The 13,968-nt window shown below is 39.3% G+C and overlaps 1 protein-coding gene across 2 annotated transcripts in view; it reads left to right on the top strand.

The window, feature by feature from the left end:
• The window catches only part of PTPRG (protein tyrosine phosphatase receptor type G), a 407,666-nt gene that overhangs the window by 263,613 nt on the left and 130,085 nt on the right, over nt 1-13,968 (top strand). For both annotated transcript variants that reach the window (XM_048315233.1, XM_048315234.1), the window contains one exon: nt 1,166-1,261. In XM_048315233.1, coding sequence (XP_048171190.1) covers nt 1,166-1,261 — 96 coding nt within the window. The remainder of the gene's footprint in view (nt 1-1,165; nt 1,262-13,968) is intronic.

Genomic DNA, 13,968 nt, shown 5'->3' with positions numbered 1-13,968 from the left:
GAATGGCCGCGGGAGCACTCGCTGTGAAGTCCAGTCCTTGTGCTTGGCTGTCACCATCAGGCACATGGTTTTAATTTGTGTTGTGTAGGGTACACGTACAACAGATGTTACGAACACTGAATTTATTCTCTGACCATATACACACCTGCATGGTGTAGTGTAGAGAAGGGAGTGTTGCATGTTTTAAACCAGATCCTTCGGAGCAAATTGTGGCTGACAGAGATGGACTAACACTAGGGGCTTCTTTTGGAAGGGATGGGTTGAACAACTACTGGAGAAGCAGCAGTGTGTTCAGACAGCTGGCAGAAGTGGGAGCTCAGCTACTGTGGGAAGTGGAACAAGAACCATACAGGAAATTAAGAGCACGAGCACCCACAGCCTCTGCAGGCTGCTCTTATTCGGGGCATGTGTGTAGTGGAGTGGAATTGTTTACCAGCAGAGTGTATGGAGGAAGCTGTTCTTGGTCCTCCTCTATTTGTGTAACTCCCAACACTTGTTAGTTTGGGGCAGTCATTGTTCTCACCTGCTCTTACTTGGGGTTTGTGTAATTATTAATATTTATTCCTTTAAAAATTACATCAATATATCTGGTTTTGTCTCATGCTTTTTGCAGACTATTAACACTTTGGAAATAAAAGTAATGAAATTTAACTGAAGGCAGGGAAAAGTGTGACCCTAACTGATAGACCTGAATATCAGAGGCTCATAAAAATGCATTGCTATGGAGAGAGACTTTTATCTTACAAATGACTTTAGGAGTAAAGAAATAACTCCAAACATTGAAATCCTTTTCAAAATTTTCTATGGATTTTGAGATAAATATGTTTAGCACGTTTAACAGAGTGGAAGATGAGCCTTCAGTGTGCAAAGAAATGAAGAGATGCTGGCAGATAGCACAAAGTTTACCATCTGAACAAACTGACCATACTGTTTATCCCTGGGTTTGGTATTAAAATGCATTGCATCACCTCTGTTCCCTGCTTACTGTCCCAGCAGGGCAGTCATGCTATTAATCAAGATGCTGGTTAAACACTATTGTTCAGCAGAATTCCTTTATCTCAGGTTCATAACAGTGGGTTTACGTACAACGTGTATGCATTACATCATGTGAAATCTATATGAATCAACACTAATGTGATTCTATTGTTGGTTTCAATTTTTGCAGATGCAGATTTACTTCTACAATCCTGATGACTTTGACAGTTTCGGAACAGCCGTTCTAGAAAACAGGGTGGTAGGAGCCATGGCTGTGTTTTTTCAAGTAAGTTTAAACAAAGGCTATATCCATAAACCAAAGTGTTCACCAAGTACTATTTAATTCATTGAATTGTTTCAAGCTTAATGGATGCATCTGTTTTCTTGTTCCCACCTGTCTCAGTGAAAGATATTTCATATTGTCTATGTGTGATTTAAAAAAAAACATAATGAAAAATTTTGCCTGGATTGTTCTGACTTTATAGCTACTCTACAGATGTAGATTGGAGAACACATTTATCATGGAACTTCCTTCGCTGCTGAAGTACATTGCTGCAGTCCTTGGAATACTAACAAACCAACACCAACTGGTTCTGTTTAGGGACAACTTAAAATTCAAATGTAGCTTGAGAGAAGGTTAATCAATAAGTTTCATCAATCTTATCTGTAGCAGCTTCTTCTAAATTGTCATAGTAACAAGTTCTTGAACAGACCGGGTTTCCAAATGAGTGAATTTATGCATGCATTTGTTTGAAATGCATCCTCAGAGATGCAGATCTGGGGCTGCTGGGTGAGCTCATTTGTGGTTCCACACACTCCAGATCTGCGGCATGGGGCAGGGAGCACCGCTGGTGATGGGAGTGTCACCTGTGGCAGTGGCATTCAGCAGTGTGAGCTCTTTGTCACCTCATGTCAGAAATGGGGTCTTACCTTTCTGACTCGAGGGTGAATTGAAGGGAGGGAGTTGGAGCCGCTCCACACCACCAGGCTGTCACACGCAGAGAAGTAGCTAATGAAGATTTGAAATACATTGAGGTCTTTCTTTTCAGAAGAGGAAAGGAGGGAGGGAAGAGCAAGGGAAAATGCTGATCCTTTGTGAGGTTTCAAACTAGTTTTTACTGAGGAAGAAAGCAATCTTGCTGTTATCTTTGTGAAACCAGATAAAAAGGAATATGCAAGTACCCATTTGGAAATACCTCCCTTTTTCTTATGATGTTAGAGTGACAAGCCTGACTCTGCTGCTCAAATTTAGTAAGGTTGTCTTTTTGCATGTCACTGGTTTTGATCAAATGCTTTGATAAGGAGAAAAGGACAGATCTTTGTATTGCATAAATTGCTGTAACTGGGCTGACATCAGTATAGTGGAAGGAGGCATGTTAAATCTTCACTGTTGGATTCTGAGCACTTCTGTGGCATTTCATATTAGGGCAAAGTTGGTGGAGCTGTGGTAATTTACAGTGGCATGCCATGATGATGATTCCCCAGACTTCTTAATCTCAGTGTACGACAGGAAGCTTTGGGCAAATTGAATTTGGCCAGATGAGACAGAAGTTTAGAAACAGAACAACCAAAGACTGGTTTATACCACAGTGAAGCATTGTGGGTTTGGTGCGTGTGCCATGTCAGAAGGAGCATGGGTTTGTCCCATGGTGGGCGACACGTTGTGGCATCACCTGTCTGGAATTTAACTGCTAAATTACCCTGATGGCCTTCACATCAGCCATGTGAAGCACTGCCGCGTGTCACACCACTTCCTAATCTGTATGTGACATGTATTCCCTAAATCCTTTTTTTTTTTTAAATAGGATCTTAAAATTGTGGTGGGACTGTGTTTGGTATTCCCCACCTGCAAAGCCAGGTGCTGCACTTACTGCAAGTCTCTCTGTGCATGATTCCAAGGGAGCCATTAAACTCACTAAAAATAACTTTAAATAGTGTGTTATGCTGTTAAAAACCCCATCTTTGATTGTAAGAGACCTGAGGCTTTTTAAGACCCCAACTGAGTGTTGTAGTCCCCTCAGGGAAGCAGAAATCTATGCTTTCCATCATTTCCAGCCCTGCTGGCCACAGGATATGAGGCTGTAAAGTCTGGATGATGGTGCAGCTGGTCTCCGCTGCTCTGGGAGCTGTGAAATCTGAGGCCATTACTGATAAACACTCTCTGATCTTTTCCAGAGAGTGGGGTTAAGGCAATTCCTTGGCAAAGTGACCCAGGGACAACCTGTTTTGCGGCTGCAAGGAAATGATTGTGGGGGTTTTGGCATTTTTTCCTTTTCCTTTGGGTTGAAATGAGAAATTGAGGCTGTGTTGTTAAATTTGTGAGTGTATCAGGTTTTCCTTCTGGGCAGCTCTGCTCCAAGATAGAGAACAGTCGAGGAAGATTTGTAAAGCCCCAAGTCCCCAGTCTGGAAGGCCATATGCTGAATTCTGGACCCTGTAAATAAACTTGAGGGACACCAGTGTGACAGCTGCTATTTTGGCCATCGTGAGGATTTTCCAGAACTAGTCCCATAGGGCTTGAGTTGTTGTATATAGGGTAAACACAGGGTCATTAACAGGTGATGATAATCCTCTGCAGATCCATACTGTGTTTGACCAAGGTGCTGTTTTAGCCCCCTCAGCTGTGTATCATGTGCTGGGCTTGTTGATCTATCACTTGGGAAAACCTTTTTATTGAGAAATAATTGGTGTTCCCTGAGCCTTGCTCCCTGAGGCTCCATGCAGATAAACTTGCCATGGCTAGTATTGCATGCAGCTAATTTAAAGTTGTCTTTTAAAACTGATCACTAGTGACTTTTGAATGAAATGTCCATAAGATGTCCATGGTCACATTTTGATTGTCAGGTTAGATTGTTCAAGTACAACAGCTTTCTATTTTCCAGAGCTTTAGTCCCATTTTGGACTCATTTACCTAGAACACAGCTTTTAAAAATTGTAGCAAGAGAGGTCATACTGTTTTTTACAAATGCATTAGAAAACTGCATCATGCATGCTTTTCTATGTAAATATTTCAACATTAATTATTGGATACATTTGCCATTAAATCAAGACTTGGATTTTTGCTAATGTGGTAATGCTGTGTTGGAATGAATGTGCACGACACTGGCTGAGTTTATAGTCTGGCAGGTGTTTTTTGTTTGACTGATGTTCATAAATGTTCCTTTGAAAATCAGGTTCACCAATGAGTGAACATTGTACTGAACTATAATTATTGGTGAAACATTAAATAATTAAGAACCCTCTTTCTTTCTAAATAATTTAACTTGGACTATGTAAGAATTTTCCTTATTGAATTCATTATTTCAGGGGCAATTTCCAGGTGAAGTACATTGGTTCTGAAGTTGGATAATTGAAGCACTTGGAACTTTGTTGTAATTAAAGCTGTGCTTTTCTCATTGCTTTCATTTTAAGCTCTGTTGATAAACACTATTTCTGTTTGTGTGCTGCAGGTTAGTTGATCTGACAAAAAAAGCCTACTAAACTAAGAAACAATTCTTGCAAATACAAACTACCATAACTGCTCATCTCTGTATCTCATTGTGGATAGGGGTGTCACACAAAATAGCACCGTGGGGACTCTATAGCAGGTATTTTCAGTTTGCAAATGAGATGAGCTGGCCTAAAATCTCTAGCTGGATTTTCTTCGTTGTTAAATAGAACTTACTTGTTATTTTAGCAAAAATCAAAATCCCCTGGAGACAAATGAGAGAATGCCATGACAAATGAGACCTTGCCTTCTGACAAGTTTTTCAGGAGAACACATTGTGGCCATTCCTTTCAGTATTGTGGTGACTTGTTGTTTCTCAAAGTGAAGCTGGTGCTGGTGATGTTTAGCTTGACGAGCCCATCACCTCCTGCTGGCAGCATCCTCTTGCCTGGCAGAAAAGGCTTCTTGATTTGCAGGAAGGGTAGCACCACAGGGATGGACCCAGCTGAGGGGCCCTGCTTTTGGGAAATCTGAAATGAGCCTCTGGCTCCACATTGGGACCCACCAGCTGCTGGAACACATGTAGCAGGTCCGAGTCCAGCCAGGCCCCTCAGGCTTGATTTAAATGATCCTAACTTGAATAGTTGGTGTGCATGTTTAATTTCAGCCCACGTTAAGATTCAACTTGTGGTTAATGATGTTCTGGCTCCAGGCCTTGGTTAATTGTCAGGCTGAGCTGGCTTTGAAGCAAGCCAGGAGTGGAAGGCAAGGCCCAGGTTTCTCATGGTTCCTGAGTCATCCGTTCATCATACATGTAATACATATTTATAAGTCACATTTAAAATTAGTAGTTACTTGGATTAAATGCATTCAGACATATTGCACAGCTCTGTTTTAACCATCTTAACAATATAACTCATTGCACACTTCACTACTTGCTTTATTAAAGCCAAACTTAGAAGTGTTCAAAACAAACATATTGCTTTTGCATTTGAAATATTCATCTTTTAGTCCTGCAGTAGATTCATTATGGCAGAGAATACTTCATTCCTTGATTACTGCTGTGAAAAGACACAATACTGATTCCCTAAGCACTCATCAAATATTCGATAGCTCAGAAATTCAGGAGGAGGTGATGGAATTCTTGTTCCTACAGGGAGGGCATATAAATCTATTTTATATTTGCAAAGAAAACCATCAGTGATTAGTTACTGTGTCTCAGGTACTCAAACAAATCATCTCTAAAGAAGTTAAGTAAAAATGAATTTTAAAATAACTTTTAGCAATGCTTTCATCATTAAAATTAGCTCCATAATGATGAGTGATGTTGAAACCTCAGTAACTCAAGAGCTTCAACAGTGCACAGCTAGATTTTTAAAGGTAATTAGGTACTCGGCAGCAAATATGCAACTAGCAGTATTTTTAAAAGTATGTGGGATAAAAATCAAGGGGTTTACATGTCTTTTGTTGAGTTGCCTTCCAATGCTGACATGTTTTTGTAAATTTGTTGAAAAAACTACTCTGTAGCCCTTTTAACTTTTAGATCTATGTGTGTATTATTTGCATATAAATGTCTTTATATTTACTAGTTACTCATGTATCCAGAGATTTGTTCTTCAGTAAAATGCATGTTTGTGGCCTTGGTTTTTGTGAGATTTTTTTGGTAGTAGTTCTTGGTCAGCTTCATCAATATGATCAATCACTCACTCACTTTTCCCAGGGGCTTAAATGAGCTGAACACAGAATAAATTGGTGGAACACTGCCAAAGCTATTAAATATTTGCCAAAAATATGCTTTTTAAATGTGTATTTCTCAAACAATAGAATGCAGCTTTTAACTTCCCTTAGAAGCCTTTTTGTTCCCTGTTCTCCCCTTTCATTAACTGTTTCATGTGTTTGCCACCATAACAAAATAGATTCAGTGAATAAGTGATTTAAATATGGTGACTGTTGAGAAAATCACATCCAGTAGGAGATAGGGTCCCATGTCCCCATCTCAATTCCTGGCAATTCCCTGATTGTGCCTCTCCCTTATTCTAATGTTTTTTGAAATCTGAGCAAAACTAGTTTGATTTTGACAATGAGAATGGAGAGAGAGGTGTGCACTTCTCTTGGAACATTATATCCACCTACATGAAGCATAATCAGTACTCCAGTGTTTAGGCAGTATCTTAAAGGTGATTTGCAATAGTGAAAATAACATGTGGCATCATTAACATGCAGGGCATCATCCAGAGTTATTGAGAGACTTTTCATTTATTTTAATAGACTTCAGATAGATGTAAAGACCTTAAAATTGAATTACAGTATTAATTCTTTTAAAGGTTACATTAGAACCCATGGCGTTTTATTAATAGTAGCTCATGAATAATAAAACTGTTATTATTGATTAGCAGTGTTATTTAGTATTAGTACAGGTATATTTTTATTATCTTCATACCATGAAGATATGGTATGAGAGCGCCTTATTCAGTACCTGTATACCAGTAACTCTCCATGTAAGTGAAGACAAGCAGAACAATTTGAAATGTGTTCTTGTTTACTAAGTCAAATTTCTCAGCATTTTGAAATGTTGCAGTTGTTTGAAAACATTAGTTGTTACTAATAAAAGCAGTACTAGGGCCTTTAAATGGTTGAAAAATAGTACAGAGGTACAAAGTAGCTACCCTGACATATAAAGACGCAGCTGGAGTAGGTAGATATGGCCACTGCAGCACCGAGAGTACATTTTTCTGGGAAACACCTTGTACAATACATGCAGTGGAGCATAGTAACATATGAAGCATCTCTGGAGCAGTAAAGGATTCTCCTAATTTTCCAGCAAATAAGTGGAGGTAAAATTGTCAAAAGTGATTTTACGTCGTGGAGAATTTAAATACAAAATTTTTAGAGCTTCCTACGGTCTGTTAGATTTGAGCAGAGTTCAGTATGTCAATGGCACAGACCAGCCTCCAGAGGTGTTTTTTTTAGCCAAAACATGCAAGTTTGGGTGCCTAATAACAAATGTTCATGCTGATCAAACAACTTGCTCTGAAACCATTTTGATTGGAGGAGGATTTGGGTAGAAGATAAAAATTCATGGAAACTATTTCTAAAAAATCTATTCTACCCTTTCTATTAAACAAAAATTTTTTTTAAACTAAACCCAAAGTTCTGATTTTTATTTCAACTTATGTTGAAAGTTTCTTTAGGAAATATGAATATTTTTGAATATTTATGTAAAATAAGAAAGGAAAGGGAGAACAGATGGGGAATAGTTCTGAGAGTAAAATACATATCTATATATCTCCAATTTTGGTGCTTATTAAATTTCCAGTGTTTAACAATGAGACTTTAACTTTATTCTAATCCATACTTCTGCCCAGATTGGTCATGTTTCAAATGATGTTTAATAGTAAAACTGCTGTTTACAATAGAGATTTTTGGTTTTTACAAGAATTTGGTTATTACAAGGTTTCTTGTAATAATGTTCTTCATCCTTTTTTTTGGTACATAAATGAGCAGGCTGACCCTTGAGAGCATTAGGCAAACAATCCCTGATGAAGTCTTGAGTTCAGTAGCAAAGCTCCAAAAGGTTTTTTGTTGTGGAGGATGATGCAGTTGTGAGAAGGGCAGAGCTGCATCCCTTTCTCAAAAAGGAGGGCAGATAAGAGGGTAAGGAAGGGGCAGACTGCAGGGGTGAGCCCTGGGACCTTACTATGAGCAATCTGAGGATCTGTGAGCCCAGCAATGTTCATCACTCAATGCTGCTGGGCTCCAGAAATGAGGGCTTTGTTAGTGAGTTGAATTGCACTCAAGAAACACTGGCCCTTTCACCTGTGGGGTTTTTTTTTTTTACCAGATATGCTTCAGTTCTCCAGACTTTCAGTACATTGACAGCAGCACTGATACACACCTTTGCTACTGGGTTACTGTGCAGAGCCTGGGCTCCTGGGATTCCCTCATGTCACATCCCATGCAAACACGAGCAGAGTTTCTGTCTGTGTGCAGAGTGCTGTGGGTTTGGGCTCTTGCTCACATGGCTGCACACTTGTCATGGCTTATCATGAAAAGGAGCTCATGTGGTAAATCTGTGAGTGTGAAGAGCAGAGATGTTCACACAGCAGCCTGCACATCCTGAGCAAGCCTGCTTGGAGGAATGAGGTACAAATGTGTGAGCGAAAGGGGGGTTGGATTTGAAGGCACAGACTGACAGGGCGGCTGAAACAGATCGTTCTTGGAAGCAAACACATCGTTCCACTTCTGCTTGCCTATGTTCTGCCAAGAGGCATTTGCAGTCTCTAGATCATGATGGCTGCAACCTGCTGTGTTGAAACTTTTCTATCCACAGGCTGACTGTGCAGTGTAGAAGGATAATTTACCTTATGTGCACTTATCTTCTTCAGTGCCCAAGCAGTCGTCTTCCTTTCCCTTCTTCTCTTCACTCTATGAACTTGTTCATGGTATTTTCAACTAAGGCAAAAAGTCTAATGACCTCCAAAATGCAATACTTTCAATTAAAGCATTTTTGTTAGATTGAGTTTTAAAGGATATGGGCTGTACTGAAAGCAGTGCCATGTAGTTCTTTTTATAGTGCAGAGCAAAATACCAGAATCCACTGAGAGTCTTTGGCTTTTATTTTGTTTTTCATCTCAGATATATCTAGTGAAATGAACTTCCAAAGCATCTAAAAAAACTAATCGAAGGCAAAAATTAGAATTTGAACCTCCCCCTGCCCCAACCCCAAATGCACTGTCAATGCTTTCTTAACTGTGAAGTCTGAGACCATGACTCACACTTGTGCTGTCTCAGGTTTAAATGCAGCAGCAAAGAGGATGGATAGCAGTGGGGATGGGTTACCAAGTGACTTCTGCTTTTTGTGATCACAGTCCTTTGCTCCGATTTATTTAATGGAAAAATCACAACTATTGATGTTAGGAAGAAACTGCAAACTTTCTTGCTGTTGAGAGGACTTGGACTCCAAAGTTCTGCAATGCTGCAAATATGAAAAACGCTCTGCATATTTTATGGAGTCTGTCCTCAATGTTTTGAGCTATCAGTCATAACAATTAATAGAGAGCTGGTTGTATACATTGCATGGGGAAAAGATCTCTGTGCTCTTCTGGTTCAAGGTTCATTTGAATGTTAGGATCACTGTCTTTCAGTTTACAGCGTTATAAATGTTTCCGACCTGCAGGTTTTTTGCTTTGTCAATGATTCTTAATTGATTAATGTATTGAATTAATCCCAAGTGGGATGCCATTATTAACTTGCTTCATTAAATTACATACCAACCTGTTAGCGTTAATTCTCGTAATTGTCCCCTTACATTTTAGTGTTTTTATTTGAATTACTTGCCTCAAGAACTTGATTAGCATGTATTTGTGTATTCTTTTGCTTCCCTTTCCTTTCTATCACCCTTGATGTTCAGAAGTGGAATCAGTGTAGGAATATCTATAGTGTCTAATGTCAGCTTCTCAAAGACAGTAATTTACTTCTCTGTGATTTAAAAATACCCTGTTTAGAACAAAACAAAACCATTTTCTAGCCATGCCATAAAAAATTTTAAATTTATAGAAAATGTCTTGTTGAGTTTTCATTACCAGTCTCCTGAAAATGACACGTAGATGTGTAATATGTAAAAATTATAGTTGTCAGTCTATAATCTCACCCCTCCTGTGGTTCAGGAAGATTGAGACTCAGGAAATCTACTGATTATAACCATTAGACTAAAAAACAAATTAGTTCCCTAACTACAGTAGGAATTTTTGCATTTTGGTCTCTGTTGTGCATTGTTGGTGCATCACTTGGTCACTTTGTCAAACATCACAAAGCAAACCTAGATCTGGGACAAAGTGGAGGGACCCCCAGCCTTCCTTTAGGCTTCATCATTGCTTTAGGGCAGGGACAACAGCCCCTCTTTGTATCTCTGGGCATTGAGAAACCATCAAATGTGGCTTGTTTGTAACTTTGTGATAGCAATGATTGTTTCCTCTCTGTTCTTCTTACATGTTCCAAATCTGGTGCATTTTGACTTGACCTTTTCTTTAAGAAAGAGAGAGAGAGGCTGTAAATGAAGAAGCTGTTTTTTGCTAAGTTTTCAGAGAGTTTTGCTAAAATTAATCTTAGTTACAGAATCACAGGAGATGTAAAGCTATACATTCATCTCCTTTCCTCTGCTCTCTCCTAGACACAACAGCTGCCTCTGGGAAGTCCCTGTTTTCTCCCAGTTTTTAGACATCCAGCCTGGATTCCAGGAAGATAGTTTCTTATGCCTGTCTTCCCACCTCATTTTAAAGTTTAATTTGATCTGATTTTTTTTTTTTTTTCCAAACAGGCTCTGTATTTATCCAGCTCTCCTACCCATTTGTCTCTCAGAGGATTAATCAAATATATTACATGCGGTTTACATCCATGGGATGTAGATGGAGAAATCTAACACTCAGCCAGGAAACTCTAGTTCTTCAGTCCACATGTTGCCCAGTTCAGTTCTGCAGGATTTTGAACAAGATTTATGTAACCCTTAGAAAAATGACACCTGTTTTTGCCCTCTGTATCTTCCATGAAACTGCAGTGTCTTCGTATGTCTCTGGTTACCAGTTAGTGTTATGGCACATTTTAGCAAAGGTGAGCACACGTGTGTCGTTCTTTAAAACTTACTCAAAATGAACTGTGCAGGAGGATCATCCAGGAAGAGGGGGACTTACCTAATCATGTTCATGTAATTATTTATAGAAGTGCAGAGTGGTAAAGTAGTGTTCTCATGAAGAGAAACAGCCTTTTCCACGGAATGCTTGGAGGGAGAAGGAAAAATGAGAGCTTGATGTTATCCTAGAAATTAATCTAGTGGATAGCTGGCTTGTGTGTGGCATGTTTGGCCATGTAACTTGTTGAGATCCATGGTGTGCACACAAACAGTTGGTCAGCTCTAATTTGTATCTGAGCTGGTAGCTGACTTCGTTAAAACAGGATCTATTCATAAATGATTGTCTGATTTCACTTTGTGCCATAAAAGTAGTAAAGTCTGGTAGTAAAGTCTGAATATATGAAATAGGTGGGTAAAACTGGGGCTTCCTTTCCCTTTAGATCTTCCAGTTCAGATGAAAAAGTTATTCATATTAAATATAAGCTGTTCTGCCTGAAGAGTTATTACTGTAATTCTCAGCTATAACCGTGCCACGTTTCTCCTTGTATTGGCAAGAATAGACAATACAAGCTTCAGACAGAATTTCCTGGGTAGCATACCAAATGTTCTGGAAAACCTTCTCGGACAGGAGCTGATACATTTTTAATACAAATAAAACATAATTCTTTAGTCTTGTTTCAGTTTGATCCCTAAGGTGGAAAAAGTATATGGACTATGCATAATTGATGTATTTGTTTGAAGTGTTTACCCGGATACTCCATTCACAGTCTCTTTTTGTTAATAGGTTGCCATGAGATGTAAGAATCACTTAGGACTCTCTTTGTACAAATAAATGGAAAGTGTCATTTTTGTACAGTCAGTGAGGTGGTTACACAGTCATCCTGACTGTGTCTTTGTGCTGCTCACACCATTTAGCCTCAGTCAAGTCACAGAGCAGATTTGGCTGAAATGTCAGTATTTTTCGAGATCAGAAGTGATGGGGAAAGCAGGAAAGCATGCAAGGGAGGGAAGAGGGTGGTTGGGAGCAGAGGGTGCTGCCCATTCCTTTCAGGGTCACATGAATCGGTGTCAGGTTGGCGTGTCCATGTAAGCACCACCCCAGTTACTACCAATGATATGTGTGGTTTCTTGTGTAATTCCAAACATTACACGTGATGCAGAGCAAGCATGCAGGAAAATAACCCTCAGTAATTTGTCATCTGTCCTAAATTACTGTAAATCCAGTGTTACAGGTTACTGCCAGAGGGATAAGTTGTTGCTGGGTTTTGTTGTCTGTAGTTTCTGTGCTGCAGGACTGCTGTGGGAGAGATGATTACTGAGGGTGTTCTGAGCCCATGGTTTTCTTCCCAGAGGTCAAAAAAAGGCATTGAAAGTAAATCACAGTCTAGTCTGGTCCCTTCTTGATGTCTTTGTACAGATGTAGACATTTGTATGTATAACTGATGGTTTAGCTGATAATGCCGATGGCATACCACCCCCCCAAAATAATTCTGCAGCTGAGATGGCGGCTTGTCCAGAGCAATCCTTGTACCTGATGTTTTACTTCTTGTGAATCTAAATCAGAAATCTTCAGGTTTATGGGGTGGAGTTGAGGATGTGTAAACCCAGGAACCTGTTTACAGCATAACTTTATAGTAGCTTTCAGACGTATCTTCTACATCTGGGATTCACTGAAAAGCATACTAATTTGACTAAGGTGATGAGTTCCAAATTAGCTCAGTGGTCCTGGTTTGAGTAATTTAAACCTCCCTTTGTTTAAAGTTCAGGTGTGCTGGTATCAGAGTTTCCAGAACAAAACCAGCACAGAAGCTGGGATGTGCTCTTACGCTCTGCCGGAGATAGGTGAGAGTCAAGAATGCTGTTCACCATCTTCTATGCACAAAAGTGAAACGTGTTAAGTAAAGATTGCTTAAATCTGTTCAGCGCCTCTGAATAGTGAGTTCTGATGGGGCAGAATTTTTCCTATGAGCTTATGGTGTTTGCAACTGCTTCACAGCTCTGAGGAGCCAAGGAAAAGCTTCCTGACTGACACCATCAGAACAGTATTTAGCTGCTGATTGTAACTGTACTATTTCTGTGCATCAAAAATGCATTGAAACGTGGTCATTATCAAGTCTAAAGAGACTTTCTGAAAGAGTGTATTGGTTTTGCAACATCTCTGCTGTATCAAATGAAGCCTAACTGGAGATTTGGCAAAGTGTTCTTTATGAGTAAAGTAAAATTATGTACCACATTAGAAAGGAGCTTGGTTATGAGAAAGCTCAGTCTTGCTCCTGATAAAATGGATTTTTTTCACCATAAAATTCATCTTTACTTGCTGCAAGAATATTGCTAAAAGAGATTAACTTTGGATCTCTGTATTTTATAGCGTGTCTCATGTTATTTTAAGGCTGTAAATATATTATCTGATCTGTAAGTTTCACTTAAGTTACTGCTTTCTGGGTTTTTGAAGAAATAGGATCATGGTTATGCAGGAACCAGGAAAATTGAATTAAATCACCCCTTTGATATTTATTTTCCCTTGGGATCATGCTATCAGATCAATATTTAGAAACAGCTATATGGGTAAGTGTTGATTAGAAAGCAAAGGTCCATAACCTTAACAGCTAAGCTAGCAAATTTTTGGGTGCATTTTATCTGTGGTTTGTATGGCATTATCCATATGCCTGTGTAAGAAGTAAGGGAGACATGAACAAACAGATAGTTCCCCATCTTGGGTGAACCAGTCTTATTAAGTACTCTCCCAAAGTGCATACCAGTGAAGCTTTAGGTTAACATTTTGGAATGCTCTCCTCTTTCCAGCTCATTACTGGTGATACACCAAAGCAAACTGTTGCCTTCTGCTATTCCAGATATCTACAGAGATTTATTACATATCAGCTAATAAGCTTACCTTCCTAATAGCATGCAACCCCCACCCCACCTTGTGGCTTGACTTGTC

Source organism: Corvus hawaiiensis, chromosome 11 (assembly GCF_020740725.1).
Source record: "Corvus hawaiiensis isolate bCorHaw1 chromosome 11, bCorHaw1.pri.cur, whole genome shotgun sequence".
NCBI classification, from domain to species: Eukaryota; Metazoa; Chordata; class Aves; order Passeriformes; family Corvidae; genus Corvus; species Corvus hawaiiensis.
This window is presented reverse-complemented; position numbering and strand designations above follow the sequence as displayed.